Genomic DNA, 15,331 nt, shown 5'->3' on the forward strand with positions numbered 1-15,331 from the left:
ATAGACAAGCTAAAGACTTGCGCGGCGAGCTCGCTGAGCGGTTGGCAAAACCTCCCGCGCGAACCACGGTGAGGCCTCCCTGATCTTCAGCGTCGGTTCTGGAGCTACAGGGAGACAGTTCTAGACCATACTAGTTTGTATGCATGTCTCCATTTTTAGTCGAGCGCGTGCAAGCATCGACTTCCGTACAGCCCCATCGCGGTCAGCACTGTCCCCTCGGCGCCCCCGGTGGTGCGGGCTTCCCTGCACAAGCGCACTTCACACATAGACATTACTTTAGACATGACTGGCTCATCCAGCGTAACATTAAGCTTGAGCTCACCTGAGCAGCAACTTCAAGAGACCTGAGACCTAAGCGATAACCTGACCGGCCAGCAACACCCACCAAGCGATTGGAAACGAATTCTCTATCACTTCACTTTGCGGTGAATCTGGCCTGGAGCTGCTGAGGAGCGGGATGACCATTCGCGGCCAAAGAGAGGTGAGCCCATCCTGCCGGGCAGCGCCCTCCCAGCGGCCTTGCGAGGCTGGCACCATGGCCACGCATAGGACCTGCAGAGCAATGTGCGCTGGCCGGGTTGGCTAGCCCCCATACGTCGGGGCTTGGCCAGTTGGAGCCCCTCGCAGCCTCCGACCTAGGCGACGATGCCCGGCACCCCGCCCGAGGCCCAGTATCTCGGCGCCACCAGCATAGCCCGCTATCTGTATAGAGGACACCCTTAATAGCCATCTACGCATGCCTGTGTGCCTTGTATCGAGCGCCGTCCGTTGCCACCTCACCTCAGCAAATGCCGGGAGGGTTTGGTCGTGGGCGGGGTGTAGCCGAAAACAAGCGTTGCGGCCCCGTTATGGGCGTCCTAGAAGCATCTGTATACCCTGGATATGCAAATGTTGTGGCGTGGGCGGATACCCCCCACACCCGCCACCATCGCTGCGGGCAAGGCCATACAGTCGCTACCGCCGGTACAACTCCCATTCTGGTCCCGGCGAGGTGCTGGATGGTCGGAGATGTGAACATATGCTTGTAATCACTTAGTCGCAACGTTTCCGGTAGTTGCCGCGCGCGCGTGCCTCTGGTGCCCGCCATCATATCAGGGCTGGCACCAGGCTCGGTCGGCGCGACGACGGCTTCCGATTGTGGTTGGCACTGCTCAGCGTCGACCACAAGCATAATGTTGGACATTTGGGGTTTCAGAATTGCTCGAGCGGGCCGGAAGTGGCCTGGGTGACCAATCGGCCCTCTCGCTGCGGTTCGGTCGCTAAGCGCCGCGGCTGCAACCGTCGGGTCACGCGGCGTGCTAAACATGACTAGTATGTCATATCAATCACATGTATAATTAATTTACGTCAAATCAGAGCGCGTCGGTAGGGCTTTCATGTTTTCGGTAGTGGGGACCGGGATGCCGTACGGTGGTACGGCACTTTACTGGTGGCACGCCGGCGGCACCCTGATTCCTACACATATGCGCACCCAGCGCCCCACCGCCAACTCCCTCGGAATGGGCGGGATGCAAGGCGGCTAACGCCAGGGGTGTGCGTAACGGGACCCAGTCCCTGTAGCGGCCCGCTTGCCTGCTGCCACTACCTCCCTCTTGCACCCTCCACAGCCTAACCTCTCTCCTTCGCTTCCCTTCCTCCGGGTGCCTGTTCGTGCTGCGCAGGTCTATACGACCGAGCAGCTTTATGAACAGCTGCGGCCGCGGCTGGCCACGTCGGACGCATGGATGGCCAAAAACCACCCGCAGCTGTGGGCGGCGGCAGACGCCATGGTCGAGTCGCTCCAGAAGAAGGAGTGCTATGGCGGCGGCGTGACGCAGGTGGGGCGCTGGCGCTGGTGGTGCGGGCTGGCGGCGGCTGGGATGTAGCGCGGGACTAGGCGGTTCTGAAGGCGCTTAGTGCGGGGGCTTGCATCCAGCTTGCAGGACTCCGGGTGCACTGACGTGTGTGGGATTCTTGGGGTTTGTCGTAGAGCTAAAACGCCGAGGGCGATGCTCAGGGGTGCGGTCAGGAGTGCCGTCGCCGACATGTGTGTGTCTCTAGGATGCAACCAGCCCGGGGCACTCCCTGAGCGGACTCTCTGCCGGGTGCCCCGTTGTGCTGCTGCAGCGTGCCGCCCACCTGGCGGCGCACCTCAAGGCCACCGACCCCTTCCTGGCCAAGTGGCTGGAGGAGCGCGCAGCGCTGGACGCGGACGGCGGCAACGCCGGCAGCGCCGAGGGCGATGGCGCAGCAGCGGCGCCTGGTAAAGGCAGTGAGGGCAGCGGTTCGCAAGGGGCAGCAGCAGGCCCGGACGTGGCGGCCGCCGAGGCCGCTGAGGCAAGCGCGGCGCAGGACCGGGCCGATGGCACGGCGGACGCGTCGACGTCAGCGGCGTCCCCCAGGAAAAAGGGCGGGTCGGGCGGGGGCAAGGGCGCGAGTGATAAGGGCTCGGCCGCTGTGAAGCGGAGCAACAAAAAGGGCGGCGCGGCCACCGCGCTGGAGTACCTCACGACCACCTTTGGTGAGCAGCGGCTTTGCAGGGCGGCTGGACGGACGGACTGCTGGTGTGTGTGCCCAGATGTTTGCTTTGGCGCATGTGTCGGCGTGCGAGCGTGTTGCCATGTGTGCAGCGCAGCCCCTCCCGGCCATCCTGCAACCACCTCTTGTCCCCAATGCCGGTGTTGTTGTTTTCTTCACCCTTCACCTGCCTCCTCCCACCTGTCCCTGCAGCCCACCTGCGCGAGCAGCGCACGCTGGTGATGGGCGACAAGAAGGACCGGCTGCTGCGCGAGGTGGCGGCGCTGCGGCAGCTGCGCGGCGGCCCCATCAACGTGCTGCGCGGCGCCACGGCCGGCGGCACCACCATGGGCCAGATGCTGGCGGCGCTCAAGCTGGCGGACCAGGACGACGGCAGCAGGGGTGCCGGAGCTGGAGGCGGGGGAGGCGGAGGTGGTGGGGGAGAGGGGCAGCAGCCGCAGCAGCAGCAGGAGCCGGCCGTGAAGGTGGAGGCACCGGCGGAGGCTGGCGCCGCCGCGCCAGGAGTGGATGTGGAGGCGTCACAATCGGGGCAGCCGCAGTCACAGACGCAGTCACAGACGCAGTCACAGACCCAGCAAGATGCGGGGCAGTCGCAGCCGCAGTCACAGCAAGACCTAGGGCAGTCGCAGTCACAGCCGCAATCACAGACGCAACCGCAGTCGCAGCAAGGGGGGCCGGCGCCGGAAGGGGCCGCGGGCGGCAAGGCCAAGCAGTCGGCTGCGGCTGGGAAGAAGTCTGAGGGCGGCAAGGGCCGCAAGTCTCAGGCCGGTGACGGGCACTACCTGGACAACCTAACCTGCGTGGTGTGGGAGGACTGGCGGGTGAGTGCAATTTGGTGGAAGGTTGCACGAGTGCGGGGGCAGGGCAGTGGTATACTCGGCAAGCCACTGGACCGCGCTTGCAGAGTTGGTTACCATGCTCGTAATGCGATATAAGTATGCATGCTCGGTCACGCCTGCCACTGCAGCACCCTTCCTCCGCCGCTCAGAGCTTCCCGCCCGCCTACGCCCCGCCGTCTCCTCCTCTCGCCCCTCAGGTGCCTGAGCGCCTGGACACCATGCTGGCGGCCGGCGACAGCCTCGCTGTGTTCGTGGAGGTGCACTGCCGCGACGGCCCCGAGGACACGCGGCTGGCCATGAGCCTCAGCACCTTCGTGGCGCTGGCGCTGTGCAGCCAGCGGCTCATTGGTGAGGGCGGCAGGGAGGGGTTGTTCGTACCGTTCCTATTAAGGAACCAGAGGCTCGGGGGGAAGGCGGGGAGGAGGAAAGTCGTGAGGAGCGAGCGGAGCGTGCAGAAGGGGCAGTAGGGGCAAGGGGAGCGATGAGAGACGGCACCAGCAGGGGCAGGGTGCCTGGCTTCTGCTACGTCGCCCTCCCGCTCATCTTTTTGCCGCCCCTCCCTCCCCCGCAGCCGAGCTGTACCAAGACATGGTCATCACGCCGCAGCGCGCCGCCGCCCTGCGCCCGCAGCGGCAGCGGCAGCGCACCGCCGCCGAGGCCGCCGCCGCCGCGCTGGGCCTGCTGGACGAGTGCGTGCACAGCCTGGACTACGTGGACTTTGTGGAGGCGCTGCACCGCCGCATGCCGCTGCGCTGCGGCTGGATGTACGCCAACGCCATCATGCCCACCGCCGCGGAGTGGGACCGCATCTTTGGGCCGCAGGTGCGCCGGGGTCGGGTAAGGGGGCGCGGGATGGGCTGTGCAGCGCTGCCGTGGCAGGAAGACGCCCATCCGGCAGCCAGCTGCAGTGCAGCCGCTCTTGAGTCTTGGACTCTCGCGTGCGTTATGCTTGTCCCGTCAACTTGACTCACGCGTGCAAGCGCTTGTGTTGCCGCAGGCGGGGCGGCTGAGCGGGCTGTACGACGGCGGCGCCGACCTGGACGCGCTGGGCCGCGCCTGCATGGCCTTCCACACCAGCCGCCACGAGAGCCCGGTGCTGGACGTGCACGCGCTGGCGGCGCACCTGCGCGCCACGCAGGCGGCGGAGCGGCAGCGCAAAACCGCGGCCCACCGCCACCACTATGAGCATGAGGCTGCGGTTGGGAATGGGGTTGCAGGTGCGGCAGTGGGGTGTGACCCGTGCCTGGAGGCATTGGGCCTGAGCGCCGGCGGCAGTGCTGCCGGCGCAGGGGTGGCCGGTGTTGGCGGCAACGGCGGGGCTAAGGAGTTTGGCGTCGTGTCGGCGGAGCCGGGCGCGCGGCCGCCGTCGCTGCTGCTGCGGCCGCCGGGCGACAGCGGCTTTGTGCCGGGGACCATTCACCCCGCTGACGTCGGCAAACCGCTCGCCGACACCGGCGGCAGGAGCGGCAGCAGCAGCAGCGGCAAAATGGGTGGCTACGACCTGGGCCACCTCAGCTTCACCTGTGTGACGTCGGCGTCCCTGGCGGACGACTTCCTCGGCGAGGTAATCCGCCAGACCACCGCCGGCCACGCCGCCGCCGAGGTGGCCGCAGCGGCCGCCGCCGCCGCCACCGTCCGCGCCGCCAAATGCGCCGGCCTGGGCCAGGGCGGCTGCAGCTGCGCTGACGACGTGGCGGCAGCGCAGGCGGCGGCAGCAGCCGCCGCCGCCGCCGCAGAGCGGCTCTCCTCCGTTGTCGAGGAGCCGCTGGCGCCAGCGGCGGCGCCGTTGATGCCTGGCATCGGCCACGCCCATGGCGCTGACGAGGACGAGCTTTTTGAGGCGGTGACGGAGGAGCTGAACGCGGTGGCGGAGGCGGCCATTCTGGCGGAGCGTGACGCGGAGGCGGCGGCGGACGCCGCCGAGGCCGCCGCCGCCGCGGCGGCGGCTGCCGGCGGCGACACGGGGGCGGCGACGGCGGCGCACCATGCGGCCATGGCCAGCGCCAGCAACGCCAGCAGCCTGCAGCAGTCGCTCAAGGGCGCGTTCGCGCACCGGGTGCAGCTGATGCCGGGCGTGTTCTACTCGTACTTCATCGGCAGCCAGGCCTTCACCAACACCGCGGTGAGTTGCGGGGAGCGTAATAGCAAAGCATTTTGCTTTTGTGCAGGAGGCTTGTGCAATCACCGGACCGTGTCTATTACTCGTGTATGTTTGGGAGTATGGCCGTCCTGCCCGATCTCCCTGGGAATAAACCTAAATCGCTGGACACTGGCACCCTGAACTCACGCGCCGCCCTCTTGCCGCCCCGCAGTGGCACGTGGAGGACTTCCTGCTACAGTCCATCAACATGATGGTGGTGGGGCGGCCCAAGGCGTGGTGGTGGGTGCCGCGCGCCGCCGAGGCCGGCTTCAAGCAACTGCTGGAGGACCAGTGGGAGCTGGAGGAGTGAGTGACGTGCGGCGGCGTGCGTGTGTGCGGAGGGAGGGAGGGTTTGTGGTGTGGTGTTGCGGGGCTTGCGATGACCGGGAGGCTTGTGGTGACTGATGCACTGAATGCCTTTGGACGACTGTTGAACGACTGTTGAAAATACCGTAACCTAACCTGCTCCCCGCACCCGCTTCCTCCTACCGCCGCCCCTCCCTTTATAATGCAGTGTGTACACCAAGTGTGTACCGCTGGCCAGTGAGACGGTGGACAAGCTGATCAAGATGGGCTGCCGGCGCACCGTGCAGCTGCCCGGCTCCGTGTTCCTCACCTCGCCTGGCTTCGCCTTCCACACCACCATGTCCTCCGGCTGGTCCATGGCCGACTCATCCAACTTCATGGCAAACATCCTGGGCAAGGTGAGTTAGCAAGATACCCCGTGCAGATTCTGTCGGCGCAGCGCGAAGCGACAACGCTTGCTGCTATTGACGTGTACAGCCGCCAGCGCGCCGGCAAGGGCGGCTTCCTTGCAAGCGGTTGCCCTTCTGTCATCCCTGTATGAGCGCTGTGACTGCAAGGAGCTGTCTTCCATGTTTCACATCAACATGCCGCCATGTCCAATGTCTCGAACGCCACACACACACACACACACACACACACACACACACACACACACACACACACTCTCCCTCTCTAGGCTTTCGTTCTGTTTATACACACACACGTACACATACACACTCTCACACACATATGCACACAGGACATGCACGTGCTGGAGAACGAGCGGCCGCTGGAGCAGTACCCGCCCGCCGAGGGCCGGACCAACACCGGCGAGTGGGTGCGCTTCACCATGCGCCGCATCGAGGCGCTGCGGGCGCTCAACGACCCCGCCTACGCCCCGCGCCCCATGAACCGCCTGCGCACCGAGGAGGTGGCGCGCCGGCAGCGCGCCGCCGACAAGGCGCGCGAGGAGGCGGAGGCGGCGGAGGAGGAGGCGCGCGAGGCGGCGCGCGCGGCCAAGCGCGCGGCTAAGGAGGCGGCGCGGCAGGCGCGGCTGAAGCGCGAGGCGGAGGAGGCGGAGGCGGCGGGGCCGGCGGCGCAGGGCGGGAAGGACGCGGCCGGCAGCACCAAGCCCCCCGCTGGAGCCGGCAAGGGATTGGTGGCTGCGAAGAAGGAGCCCGGGACCGGCGGTGCCGGCCGTGACGCGCGCAACGGCGACCAGCCGGCTGCAAAGAAGATCAAGCTGGAGGGCAAGCAGCCGGGGTCAGGCTCAGGTCCGAAGAAGGCGGGGGCCGGCGGCGCCGGCGGCTCGGGCAAGGACGGCGCAGCTGCGTTGCCATCGGGCGCCAGTCGGAAGCGGACGTCGGCCGTGAACGGCAGCAACAAGGCTGGCCGGGCGGGCAGCGGCGGCCTGCAGTCACAGTCATCGCAGCAGCTGCTGACGCTGCTGCAGACCGCGGGCCGGCCGCAGCAGCGGGCGCAGGAGCAGCAGCCCCAGCCAAAGGCGGAGCCGGGCAGTGGCAGCGGCGGAGTAGGAGCACGTGCCGCAGGTGTCAAGGAAGAGCCCGGCCAGGCCTCCGGGCACGGCAACGGTGTTCAGGTGGTGGTCAAGTTCCAGCCCCCGACCTCCGCCCCCGTCGGCGTCGGCGCCCCAGGCGCCACCGCTGCTGCCCCGGGCGGCAGCTCCAGCAGCGGCGGCGGCGGCGGCGGCTCGGACTGCTACAGCCAGGGCAACACCAACGGCTGTACGGGCCCTAGCGGTGTGGAGCATGTGGTGATGCTGGCGAAACGCGGCAACGATGACCTGGCGGCGCATGTGGGTCTGAGCGCCTCTGGCAGCGCCAGCGGCGCCGGCGCAAGCGCCGAGGCTAAGCTGCTGCCTATCAAGCGCGAGAGCAGCGTTGACGGTAGCACGCTGATGGGCCTTGGCGGCGGTGGAGGCGGCGGCGCGTACAAGCGTTCGAGCGCGGAGCAGGCGCTGCCGTCGGCGGCGCGGCTGGTGATGAACGAGCAGCGGCTGCAGCTGCACGAGCTGCGGCAGCTGCAGCACGAGCAGCACATGCTGCAGGAGCAGCTGCAGAAGCTGCACGCGCAGCGCCGCAACGCCGACGACCGCCTCATGCAGATGCAGTGCGAGGCGCTGCCGGCAGGGGCGGGGGCGGGGGCCGGCCGGCCGCACGACCACCTCCACCAGCACCTGCACGACGCCAACGGCCAACAACAAGCCCACCATGGCCACAGCCGCGTGTTCGACGTGCACACGAACGAGACTACCGGGCTCAGCAAGCACCCACACCAGCCGCAGCCACACCCGCAGCCGCATCCGGCGGCGTCCGCGGCCGGGGCCACCGCGCCCGCCCTGGACCTGTCGGCTCCCGGCCTGCCCTGCACCAACCTGCTCGGCCTGCACCTGCAGGAGCACCAGCAGCTGCTGATGCAGGTGGAGCGCGCCGGAAGCGGCACCAGCGGCGGCGCCCCTGCCGGCCGGGGGGTGCTGGATACCCTGCGCGTCATGTCGGGCGGGAGCACCTCCAGCCAGCTAGGCAACTCCGCCACTGCGGGGGCGGTCGCACCAGCAGCGCTGCGCAGCTCGCACTCAGCCTCCGCCGCCGGTAGCGGCCTGCTAGGCAGCCTGGGTCTGGGGCGGGAGGATGCGCAGACGTTGCTGCGGCGCGTCAGCAACACCGCACAGGGAGGCGATGTCGGCGGCGGCGGCGGCACCGGTGGGGACTACCTGGACATGATGCTGCAGCGGCGACGTCAGCTGCAGCTGCAGCAACAACAGCAGCAGCAGCAGCAATACCAACAGCAGCAGCAGTCACAGCGGCTGCAGGGCTGTGAGCAGATGCTGGGCCTGCACGACCAGGGCAGCGCGCTTGGCGGCAGTGGCCTGGCCGGTGGGCTGGGCGGTCGGGAGCGCGGCCTGGGCGGTCTACTGGGCGGGGGCGCCGAGGCTTCCCTGTGCGCAGACCGCCAGGCACCGCTGCAACAGCACCAGCAGCACCAGCACCTGCGGCTGCCGGGCGCTGGCAGCCCCCGCGGCAGCCTGGGCTCTGCGCTGCTTGGCGGCGCGGGAGCGCACCGGCAGGCCGGCATCGCGGCGGAAGGCCTGCGGCTGCCGTTCCCGGCTTGAACGAGGCCTGATAGGGGTGGGGCCTGAGGCCGCATAACAAGTGCTAGTAGGGAGCGTGGTTCGGCCACAGGGTCCAGGTTTGGACACACATACAGCCTGATGCATCTTTGAACATGCGATGGTCAATAGCCGAAGGCGCAACTATTCAGGGGACTGTGACACAGCGAGGCTTATTCTTTCCAGGCAGCAGGGGGGAACTCCACCACTCCACTCCTCTAACTAGTAGACTCAGTGTATGCGAGTATGCGATACTGCTGACGTGTGGTGCGCAGGCGTGTCATGTCCAGAACCGCAGAACGCAATTGCGCTCGGTGCGTGCGTGTGTGCGGTACCACTACTACTGAACGCTGCTTGCGCTTTTGACACGTGGGACGCCTGGTGCCGTGGCGCCTGTGCCGGCCTGTGCCGGGGGTACTGCATGGCCTGCATGCAATAACGCGGTGGGGATAATTTAGACAGCGGCTCCGCTTGTATTGTATGCTGGATCTTTGGCTGTACTGCAACGGGGAGGCAGGTTACTGACATCAGCGGAGCTAGTTGGCCGCGCCGCGGGTGGAGTACGGTTCCGAGCCTTGCTCTGCTGGGGTGCACTGCCCTGAGGCGGGCTAGGTGATTCCCACAGAGGGTAGAGTGTGGTAGGGTTGGTGCGGGGCGGGCTAGTCATGTGCCCCACGTCGTGCGGAATCGCCCCCTTCCCCTGTATGGCGCGGCCAGGCCTTGCTCAAAGGAAAGCGGAGCAATCCAGGGGACTATGGTATTGTAGCCGGAAAATGACGAGTGTTGCGGAACTAATGCGTACGCAGACCAACTGCGGCCTAGTGGGCGTGTAAGAGTCTAGTTCTCAACTTGATACTGCTTGGCTGAGTGGGAGTGGGAGTGGACATGCAACGGGTGCACATGTGCCTGGAAGCCGCGAATACTGTAACAGTGTGTCTCTGCGTTGCAGGATGGATGGATGGAGCGCGCATTGGGATAAGGAGCTGGTGTGGCCCCGACAGGGCGGCCTTTGGCGCGTTGGCGCCCTTGCTCATCAAGGCCGGGCACAATCCAGCGAGCGATGGATGCAACACCGTAGTGTACTCCGCTGAATTCCTGGGGCAAGCAAGAGCAGAGGGTGCTGAGAAGCAAGCTACCGTTTGTGATGGCTGCAGTCCCGGCGCACAAACCCCACAACCGGGTTACTGCCTTACTGGCCAACGGGCTAGCCTCATCAGCGCTGGCCATGATGGTCCTGGGATACTGCATGAACATGTGTGGAAAGGGTAACTGCGTACCCCGTACCCCGGAACTAGAACCCAGGTGCGGTTAGTTCCGGGGGGGGGAGGCCAGGGGGCAGAGGCCCGGGTCGCTCAGTCAGCCAGGCTGCTGCAGACAGGAAATTCAGAGCATATGTATGCCTGGTCATGCCGGTAAAGTTCGCCTGTCCCACGAAATACTATTCAAGCAGCCAGCATGACTTAAGTGTGTCAAGGCAAAGAGGCTGCGAGACGAGCTCGAGAGGTGGGCCTCGACGGCCTGCGGCACAGGCGTTGTCGCGCGATCATGTCGTATGCCTATAGCTGAAGCTGAAAAAGGATTCGCCGCAAGACCGCTCACTGCATGTCGCTCTCGTGAAACTCGATGCGAATGATTCATGAGGCATTGGTGGGCGGTGCATTCTTGCTATGCGACTTCATTTCCCGAAGCCCAGGTAGATTGGACTATAGGAATAGGCAGGTGGAGATTAACTCCTGACACAGAGTGAGGAATCGTCTCATAGCAACTCGCGAGCAACTCCACCCGAACTCCTTCCTTTCCCTGTAAACAGCGGCACCACATCGCTGTTGAGGTATTGGTTTCGCGCTCATAAAGACGGTTTTGATTACAGAGGCGTCGGCAGTGCACCCTGGCCACTGGGAGAAACCACTAGTGCTCTCAAGTGGACCCAAATCCACCAAATCGTGAATAGGACCTGAGTCTGTGCATTACATAAACTTGGCCTTCGCGGCCGGCGCCTGAGTGTTTCGTTTCAGCCGAGTTAACCCGATTCGAGAGTTGAACGCGAGAGGGCCGCGCAGGATGCACGCACTCGCAACCTAAGGGCTGGATATATCATGATACGCGCATCACGATTACTGGTGCTGGCGGCTGTGTTGCTGGTGGCAGGTGAGTGACCGGCGCGTGCGACACCTCCAGGAGGGCCAGCGTGGAAGGTGCCGAGGGGGGAAGGTGCCCCGGGGGTCGAGCGGCCCAGCGTTGCCGAGCGGTTCACATTCGGTAGGGAACTTGATATAGAGTAGATGTCATCGCGTAGGTAGCCAGCGGCGCCCTGCGGGTAGCGGCGCAACGCTGATTCTGAAGGCAGGCGTTTAGCGTGCACGTACGGGAAGCGTTCGGTGTGGCGCGGGTGCGTTTGTGTATGGCACGGTTCAGGCGGCGATATGGGGCCAGAGTAACACACAGTCGTGTTGGCTCGCACCCGTAGTATGTGGCAAGTGGGGTACGGGGCCACGGGTGCTTTGCGGTGCATGCAGATCTGATGACACCGTGCCATCCGATGTGGCCGTGTGCATTCTTGCGGCCGTTGCCTGTCTGACTGGGAAGAAGGGGGGGTCAGTCCCAAACCAATTCCGTCACCATCTCCGTGATGGGAGTGTTACAACCACCAAAATGCATATGTGGGAGTTAGATGCAAGATGGGGAAGCGCCAGCGCCGGCCCACATGGGAATCACCACTTGGGCGGCCCTGCAGCACTGTGTGACGTGGGCCTGCCGTGAGCCTCACGTACGTGACGCGTGCTATTCGATGGCGGGGTGCGGCTCGTGTGCCCCGTGTGATCGGGGCAGCAGGTGACCTGAAACAACAAAGCAACATGTCCAACTACACCCATGGACTGAACGATTCACATCACTCCAGGCGCATCCATCGCCACTTGCACGTTACCACGCTGACACACAATCCTCACGCCCCGTGTGATTGCAGCCTGCGGCACAGGGGCACAAGAGCCCACCGACCCGCAACAGCCGGTTGACGATGGCGACTACATAGCCGGAGGCCACGGCTACGAGTACAGCAGCGTGGATAAGACCTACACCGAACTGGACTTCTTGGACAACGGCGCGACCCTCGCGGCTTCGCCGTCTCCCACTATAGTGGAGAACCGAGATGGGTTCACCAGGTGAGGGCGGCCGGGGGACCACGGAGGGCAGGGGCGGGCTGCATTGGGCTAGCGGTCAAACTCAGTGCGTCGCGTGGCGCTGCCGGCTGCGGTTGCGGTTGCGTCTGCGGTTGCGGTTGCGGGCGTGGGCGCTTCGTGGGAACGAGGTCCTGGAGCCTTCACGTCCTACCGTGCCGGCTGGTCGGCGTGTGTCGCACACTCGTAGTTGTGCAAGCCTCGCAGCGAGAATTGTGGCCGACCGGGGTTGTCTCCACGTGGCATGACGCTGCTACTCTGTGATGACCCTCTCTGACGGCCTGCTGGTTGCGGTTGCGGTGACGGTGCCTCCCGGCGAAGAGCTCCCTTGCCCCCACGGCGCGACCGCCGGTTACCCGCTGACGAGTGTGGTGAACCTCTCTGACCTCGCCCCCTTCGTGCCGCATCCGCACGCCACCACGCCCGCCCCGCCCGCAGCCGCTCTCAGTTTCCATACTGCCGCTGTGGCCGCGGCACCAGCAACAGCCCCTACCGCCTGGTGCTAAGCCGCGTGACGCAGCTGGTGAGGACCGAGAATTGGGGTTAGTTTCACCATTCCCAGAAAGAGTTACAGGAGATGTAACAAGGATTTCTTGACTTGACTACTTGGCTAACCGACGGGGAAGGGTAGTCTGCAGTCGCCTAGACGAGTGCCCGGAGCTAGGCTTGCGGGTGGGCCTGGTTTGGGGTGTGCTTTAACCGGCAGCATCGCATGTTGCTGCGGAGGGGAGGGACCGCCTGCAAAGGGGTTGGGAGGTCTCGTCGCTGGGCTCAGCCTTCACATCGCCGCCCCCACACCTCGTGCGTTCATGTGCAACCCATGCTGGCACCTGCTGCCTGCCTCCGCCTCCGCACACACCTCTGCTGCAACGTCGCCGCCCCTTCCAAACAGTCCAACGGTGCCAGCAGTCGGGCGTGCTACCGCATCGTGGCCGCGGCGGACTGCGGCGCCCTGGACGCCAGCAGCCGCACCGGCATGTGCTGCAACGAGGTGGAGCGGCAATTGCACAAGATCCACGTGGAGGCCGGTGGGTGGTGCGCATATATGTGTGTATGTGTTTTTGTGCGTATAGTCTAGTGGAAGGTGTGTGTGTAGTCTATGCGTGTGAATGTGTGTGTGTGTGTGTGTGTGTGTGTGTGTGTAAATACCAGCCCAAGATAAAGGGTGGGGGTAGCTGTTTTTCTGTGCGTGGTAAGGTAGGCATTCATGGTTTGTGACCACAAAGACAGCCAGCCATCCAGGCCGCCTGACATCTCGGGTTATGGGTCGTGGGTAGGGCTGCTTGCGCGCATGTCCTGCTCCAACTGCCGTGCCTGCACCCAGTCAGTGGCTTGAGGCTCGCTGTGCACCACACACCGTCGTCGTAAGCAGCACGCGGTACACACACACACACACACACACACACACACACACACACACACACACACACACACACACACACACCTACTCCTGCTCCTGCAGACCCGCGCTGCCGCGGCTCAGTGCGCTCGGTGTCACTGAACGGCTGGTCGGGTAAGGCGTGGCAGTGGGAGGACAGCCTGGGACCCAGCGCCTCGCTCAAGATCAGCAACCTGGGTCTGAACAACACCCAGGTGCGTGCGCGTGCGTGCGTGCGTATGTGTGTGTGTGTGTGTGTGTGTGTGTGTGTCTGTGTGTGTCTGTGTCGAAAGCTCACACGTGTATTGCAAACTGTACTGGATGGCTCGGCCGGGGGCTCAACCTGCATTGCATGCGTGCCTGGCATGCGCGCGGAGGGCGGCGTGCGCAACGAGAGAGCTCGGGGGGCATCAGGGTTACCAGCACTCGCAAACCCCTCCGCCACAAAAGGCCGCCGGCAGCCGCCCCAGCCACTCGGCCACCATGTCCGCGCAGCCTCATCCACCCAAGCTCAGCTATCTTGCCCAACCCACCTAATCTCCCACAGGCTCTGGCCACCGAGGTTTGCTTCACGCTGGCAGCCCCGTGCGCCAGCATCCAGGACCTGTGCTTCAACGAGCCCTCCTGCAGGTGCGCGTGTCGCAACACGGGGTAGTGGGGAGCCGCAGGCAGGTGGGCCAGCAGGACACAAACACACACACACACACACGCACACACACACACACACAACCGTCGCTTTGCTGCATCGCATACACTGTCTTTGCGCAACGTTTTCCTTGTGCTCTTTAACACACACACACACACACACACACACACACACACACACAGGCATTCCCGCTCCACATCCGGCTGTTGCTGGTGGCACTGCCAGGCTGCTAGATACGGGCAATCGGGACGAGCGAAAGGCATTGGCCCCTACTGATTTGCGGTTCCGCCCGCCCCCCCCCCCCGCGCCCCGACTGTTCTCCGTGTATGTAGGTATGCGCTCTTCTCAGCTGCGGGCGTCAACGCCGATGGCGGCTACTGCTGTATGATTGGGGACCTAGCCATCAACGGCACCAGCAGCGGTGGTGGGTCGCCGCCCCCACCCGGGGCCAGCGGCAGCACACCTGCTCCTCCCTCGCCTCCTCCTCCTTCGCCCCCTCCTCCCTCCCAACCTCCTCCCTCGCCTCCTCCTCCCTCGTCTCCTCCCTCGCCTCCTCCTCCCTCGCCTCCTCCTCCCTCGCCTCCTCCCTCGCCTCCTCCTCCCTCGCCTCCTCCTCCCTCGCCTCCTCCTCCCTCGCCTCCTCCTCCCTCGCCTCCTCCTCCCTCTCCTCCTCCCCCGCCTCCCCCTCCCTCGCCTCCTCCGCCCTCCCCTCCCCCTCCCTCGCCTCCTCCGCCCTCGCCTTCCCCTCCCTCGCCTCCACCGCCCTCCCCTCCTCCTCCCTCTCCTCCTCCCCCGCCTCCCCCTTCTCCACCTCCTCCATCCCCATCTCCTCCCTCGCCTCCTCCTCCCTCCCCTCCTCCTCCCTCACCTCCTCCGCCCTCGCCTCACCCTCCCTCTCCTCCTCCTCCCTCCCCACCTCCCTCTCCGCCTCCCCCGCCACCCCCTTCCCCACCTCCCTCACCTCCTCCTCCCTCCCCACCTCCCCCCTCTCCGCCTCCCCCTCCTCCTCCCTCGCCTCCTCCTCCCTCGCCTCCTCCACCCTTGCCCCCGCCTCCCTCTCCTCCTCCTCCCTCGCCTCCTCCTCCCTCCCCTCCTCCTCCCTCTCCTCCGCCTCCGCCTCCCCCATCCCCACCGCCTCCCACCCCACCTCCTCCCTCCCCGCCTCCCCCGCCGCCCCCGCCCCCCCCTTCCCCACCTCCTCCTTCGCCGCCTCCACCCTT

The 15,331-nt window shown here is 65.5% G+C and overlaps 2 protein-coding genes across 2 annotated transcripts in view; both read left to right on the top strand.

Annotated features, from left to right (window-relative positions):
• The first annotated feature begins 8 nt into the window (after positions 1 to 8).
• CHLRE_16g654550v5 (uncharacterized protein) lies at positions 9 to 10,210 on the top strand. Its single transcript, XM_043070870.1, has 10 exons — positions 9 to 481; positions 1,662 to 1,817; positions 2,107 to 2,500; positions 2,710 to 3,338; positions 3,554 to 3,704; positions 3,928 to 4,178; positions 4,354 to 5,478; positions 5,669 to 5,802; positions 6,011 to 6,200; positions 6,542 to 10,210. Exons 1-10 carry the CDS (start codon positions 458 to 460, stop codon positions 8,912 to 8,914), a joined length of 5,427 nt encoding a protein of 1,808 aa, XP_042915512.1. The 5' UTR covers positions 9 to 457; the 3' UTR covers positions 8,915 to 10,210.
• Positions 10,211 to 10,328: 118 nt separating this feature from the next.
• CHLRE_16g654600v5 (uncharacterized protein) overlaps positions 10,329 to 15,331 on the top strand; it is a 15,975-nt gene continuing 10,972 nt past the window's right edge. Inside the window, exons 1-7 of the mRNA XM_043070871.1 lie at positions 10,329 to 11,059; positions 11,877 to 12,072; positions 12,526 to 12,610; positions 12,980 to 13,115; positions 13,550 to 13,680; positions 14,013 to 14,095; positions 14,444 to 14,992. Coding sequence (XP_042915513.1) covers positions 11,008 to 11,059; positions 11,877 to 12,072; positions 12,526 to 12,610; positions 12,980 to 13,115; positions 13,550 to 13,680; positions 14,013 to 14,095; positions 14,444 to 14,992 — 1,232 coding nt within the window. The 5' untranslated portion in view covers positions 10,329 to 11,007. The remainder of the gene's footprint in view (positions 11,060 to 11,876; positions 12,073 to 12,525; positions 12,611 to 12,979; positions 13,116 to 13,549; positions 13,681 to 14,012; positions 14,096 to 14,443; positions 14,993 to 15,331) is intronic.

The sequence above is a fragment of the Chlamydomonas reinhardtii genome, chromosome 16 (genome assembly GCF_000002595.2).
Source record: "Chlamydomonas reinhardtii strain CC-503 cw92 mt+ chromosome 16, whole genome shotgun sequence".
Lineage (NCBI taxonomy): Eukaryota > Viridiplantae > Chlorophyta > Chlorophyceae > Chlamydomonadales > Chlamydomonadaceae > Chlamydomonas > Chlamydomonas reinhardtii.